We start from the raw sequence: 4715 nt of genomic DNA, 5'->3' as shown, positions 1-4715 counted from the left end.
TTGAAAGGTACACACAGTTAGAAATAGACAACATGAGAAAGCACAATACTGCAACTGTTTGTGACAAGCTCAAATGTGCAGTAATTACACTTCATAAAACCTGCTTATTTCTTTATGTTTTTAAATATATTTTTTTCATACAATACAATGCTATTTTTCTGTATTAAAAATACATAGCAAAAGATGGTGGCGTTGTAAGGGCTGGAATTGATTAATTTATTTTAATAAACAACAATAGTTTGTAATAAAGAAATTGAGTTTCGAGCTTGGTCACGGAAAAAAACTAAACCATTAAGTCAAGGTATCACTGTCAGTATTGTGTACGTGATTGTTGTTATGTAAACGAATAGTTTTTACGGTGTTTAAATAAACAATTACCCTTTTACACTACGTGCATAGTTGACTGTCTTATTTTTATTACCTTTAGTAAGCCTAGATCAGGGATCATTAACATGGTGCAACACATAGATGCCTGGTCGGGGGTGCAAGGCGGTCTCCAATTGCCATGTCACATGCGCGGACAACTACATCTTCCACAGGGGGAGATCTTGCAGTTTTCAAGCCAATATTGCAGTCTCCATTTCTGTTTCTGCAATGTAAAGCACAATGTACATAGGCATTCTGCACTCCGACCTCCTTGATTTTAATGCCAATGAGGGATGTTGCTAGGGTTGGTATACATATACATATATATATATATATATATATATATATATATATATATATATATATATATATACATATATATTATGTATCATCCATGAATCAATGTTATTGGCAGAAATAGAGGGCACAAACTCAAACTTTGCTTCGGTCCTCATGAAGGCGTGAATGTCGTGAATCACCCTGTGGCAGAGGGGGGGGGGGGGGGGGGGGGGGTGCAGCCCCGCCAGGACTTGTCTCAAGTGTGACAGCCCCGCCCACTACGTCTCTGCTTTTGCACCTGCTTTACCTTGCCTGCCACTTTGAGCGCAAACCTCCCACGATCTTACTTACCTGCCCGCACTGCAGCTTGTACACATCCTTTAATCTCCCCGCCACGGACCCACAGAGGCATCAACAACCGCATTGACCCGCAGGTATGCAGCGTGAGGAGTGGTAAAACGAGCGAGGGCAGCGAGAGAGAGAGAGAGAGAGAGAGAGAGAGAGAGAGAGAGAGAGAGAGAGAGAGAGAGAGAGAAGCCTGTATTTGCAGAGTGAGGACAGTGGAGAGAAAACATTGCACAGCGTGGGTCTGTAACGGACAACATGGAATAAGTGATCGTGGCGGCCAGGTTCAACGCCAAGTGTGCTCCTCGGTGAACTTCGCGATGGCTGCTTCTGCTGCTGCTTCTCTTGGGGAATTTGGTGGCTTGCACGGCATCGACGGTATTGCGCACGTCGGATCTCATTTCCTCCTGACCCCAATCGTGGACAGTCCGCCGACTCTGCTGGGAGAGCAACTCTTACCGGGGGAAAGACTGTCCCGCAGCTCGGCCACGGATTTAACGCACCTCAAAGGGATCCTGAGGAGGAGACAGTTGTACTGCAGGACTGGTTTCCATCTGGAGATACTTCCGGATGGCTCTGTGCAAGGGACCAGAAAGGACCACAGTCGTTTCGGTACATTGTCCTTTATCTTAAAGAGATGAGAGTACAGCAATTAAAAATGTGAAATTGACCTAACCCTAACCACCGCCTCACACACACACACACACACACACACACACACACACACACACGCACACACACACACACACACACACACACACACACACACACACACACACACACACACACACACACACACACACACACACACACACACGCACACAAAATCAAACATAGGCTGCTTGTCTTGTGTGTCATTAAAGAAAATTCATAGTTGTCAAGTTGTTTACAGTATGACTAATACACTCTTACACTGCATGCTGTGCTGTGACATTTCCAGGTATTTTGGAATTCATAAGCCTCGCTGTTGGCCTAATAAGCATCCGAGGAGTGGACAGTGGACTCTATCTGGGAATGAATGACAAAGGGGAACTGTATGGCTCTGTAAGTACCTTATTTTGATAGATAGATAGATAGATAGATAGATAGATAGATAGATAGATAGATAGATAGATAGATAGATAGATAGATAGATAGACAGACAGACAGACAGACAGACAGACAGACAGACAAACATATGCGTGCACAGAAGCTGCACAATTTTACACTATATTTAACACGTAGCGGATCCACTCTCTTTGAGATTTTGCGTTTTAAAGAAATGTTTAAAAATGCTTTTCCCTTTGTTGTCAGGAGAATCTGTCAGCCGAATGCGTCTTCAGGGAGCAGTTTGAGGAGAACTGGTATAACACATACTCTTCCAACCTCTACAAACACGGAGACAAAGGGGCACGTTACTTTGTGGCTTTAAATAAAGATGGGACACCAAGGGATGGGACTAAATCCAGGCGACATCAAAAATTCACACACTTCTTGCCCAGGCCTGTTGACCCTGATCGCGTGCCAGAGCTATACAGGGACATCCTGGGTCACAGCTGAGACCTACCAAGGTCTGGCCTGGAGCGGGAATAGCTGCTAGCGCCCTTCACACGCAGACAGTGAGCGACGGGGGACGGACACAGCCAGTGCAGGCTGGAGGACAGCGGAGCAACCGGCAGGGATAAAGGCACCGGGGCCCCATCTAGGAATGCACGGGCATCTCTCAGCAGCAACAGAGAGATGAAACTGTCTGACTCTGTCAGTCTGCACGCTCAGCAAGAGGGGGTCATTTTGTCCGTGTGGACGGAAGAGCCACAAAGTACCTGTGAGGAGTAGGAGTCCAAGCGGAAAGGGCCTTCACGGCCAATAAGCCTCTGGGAACGTGTTTATTTGGGTGCTTCGTCTGCTTGAGAGGACTTTGAAGGAAAACCGTGACTTTTTTTTTAAAAAAGAAGAGCTAAAGTGTACCGATTTATTTATTCCTTTTAGATACGTATATTTATGTTATATATTTATTTATTTTCAGAATATATTTTTACATTTAGATACCTGCAATATAGAGAAACCACTAGAAATTGTATGAATTATGTAAAGACTGAAACACTGTACTATTATTATGTCTTATATCCAGAGAAAAGCTCCACAATACTGTAATGCCACCAGGAATCTGATCAATATTGGTGACATTTGTAATGGACCCTCTCATGGACCTTCTCAATGCATTTCACTACAAGTCACAATTGAAATAACACATCTGGCACAAACCATGTGTGTCATCAAGAACATCCTTTACAAATGTCAAACACTAAATACAAATGTGATCGATGTGAGGATCAGAGCTAATTTATGTTCAAGGTTACTTTGGAAAACCAAGAAGCGCACTTTGACTGGTTGCCTTTATCAGCCACAGTTTCAACATATAAACCTGCTTACAAGATCAATGTTGTCTTTCTTCATGGGCTCCATCAAGTTTAGAGGCAGTTCATATAGAGTTGATACGCACATAAAAATATCAAAGTCTATAATGCGCTGAATGGGCCAATAACAACTGTGACCTCCAGACCAGGCCCGACAAGTTAGTGGCTAAATAAAAACGGAGGTCAGAGTGATAAAGATTACGTGACCTCTGCCGCCAGCTTATTTTTTAGATGGAAGTTAAATGTTTTCTTTTTTTTTCTTTCAAAAAAGAAGACAAATATATCTCTTCCAATATGTGTCACTGTCGTCATTATAACAATCATTAAGAAAATATTCAACAGAGTTCCAATGTAAGAGCTATATCAAGAAAAGTCTTCCCCTGTAAAGATAGATGCTCCTTTTTGAGTAAATTTATCATTACCGTAACCGACACTGTCGCAGAAATATTAATCGAACAATATAGGTACTTTTGTGTTTGTAGTTTCTAATATTTGACTCATGTAGAAAAGAGTTAACCAAAATGGTGTTATAGAAGGTTGCTGCATGAATTTATAAGCAGTAAGGAAAAAAAAGATGAATGTCTCAGTACTATATTTTTAGGATGACACATTATTATGTCATATCTGTGCACTGTTTTCTCCTCGGATGAGAGCAGATCTGTACTGAAGCTTGAAAGCTGAAAGCTCAGTCTGTGATGTGCGTGCGTGCAGTTGATGGTGAGTTAGTGGGAGACAAGCCTACTGCCAGCTCTCTCACTCTCTCGCTCTCTCTCTCTACTGTGTGATCCTCTGGGACTTTCCCACTTGCACACCTTGAACATCAACACGCCTCTGTCATCGATTAATGTCAGCAACATGCAACCGGAATTATCACCTGCGTGCGTGTGGACCTCCGCTGTGTAAACACATGCATGCCTATCGTGATACACAACTCTGATGTGCCAATGTCACGACTCATCTTTCTTTAACTTCACACAATAGAAGTGATGGAAGGGGTGTGGTCATCATTCCTTTCCAGTCCCATCTCTCAATGAGATCCAAAGAACACAGTATGTATTGTGCAAAAAAGCTTGATGCTGCTTTGTTGTTTTAATGAGTTCTTTGCCAACAGCTTCATTGAAAAAACAAAGCAAACAACAACAGCAGCAAAACCAAGAATTACACTGGAGCACATCACACATCTGTTACCCCGTGAACCCGTTTCAACTATCAAACAGCTGGACCTACACATGAAGGCTCACTGATTTGAATTTCTCTGCACTTTTGTTGACAGTTTGGTCTTGGTCGTCTGTTCCACATTTGAGTTAAATAAGACTTTTGCGTTGTCCC

The 4715-nt window shown here is 42.7% G+C and overlaps 1 protein-coding gene across 1 annotated transcript; it reads left to right on the top strand.

The window, feature by feature from the left end:
• Window positions 1-853: 853 nt before the first annotated feature.
• On the top strand, window positions 854-3410 carry fgf20b (fibroblast growth factor 20b). The gene is made up of 3 exons (XM_037262485.1): window positions 854-1602; window positions 1931-2034; window positions 2284-3410. Exons 1-3 carry the CDS (start codon window positions 1311-1313, stop codon window positions 2527-2529), a joined length of 642 nt encoding a protein of 213 aa, XP_037118380.1. The 5' UTR covers window positions 854-1310; the 3' UTR covers window positions 2530-3410.
• The last annotated feature ends 1305 nt before the right edge of the window (window positions 3411-4715 follow it).

This window comes from Syngnathus acus, chromosome 10 (genome assembly GCF_901709675.1).
Source record: "Syngnathus acus chromosome 10, fSynAcu1.2, whole genome shotgun sequence".
NCBI lineage: Eukaryota > Metazoa > Chordata > Actinopteri > Syngnathiformes > Syngnathidae > Syngnathus > Syngnathus acus.
Note: the sequence above shows the minus strand (reverse complement) of the source record. Positions and strands in the feature narration are given on the sequence as shown.

Bases quoted from the DNA above. Each gene is read 5' to 3' on its own strand.
- fgf20b (XM_037262485.1), top strand. From the start codon at position 1,311: ATGGCTGCTTCTGCTGCTGCTTCTCTTGGGGAATTTGGTGGCTTGCAC. The intron at 1,603-1,930 runs GTACATTGTCCT...TGACATTTCCAG, and splicing joins AAAGGACCACAGTCGTTTCG to GTATTTTGGAATTCATAAGC. The intron at 2,035-2,283 runs GTAAGTACCTTA...CTTTGTTGTCAG, and splicing joins AAGGGGAACTGTATGGCTCT to GAGAATCTGTCAGCCGAATG.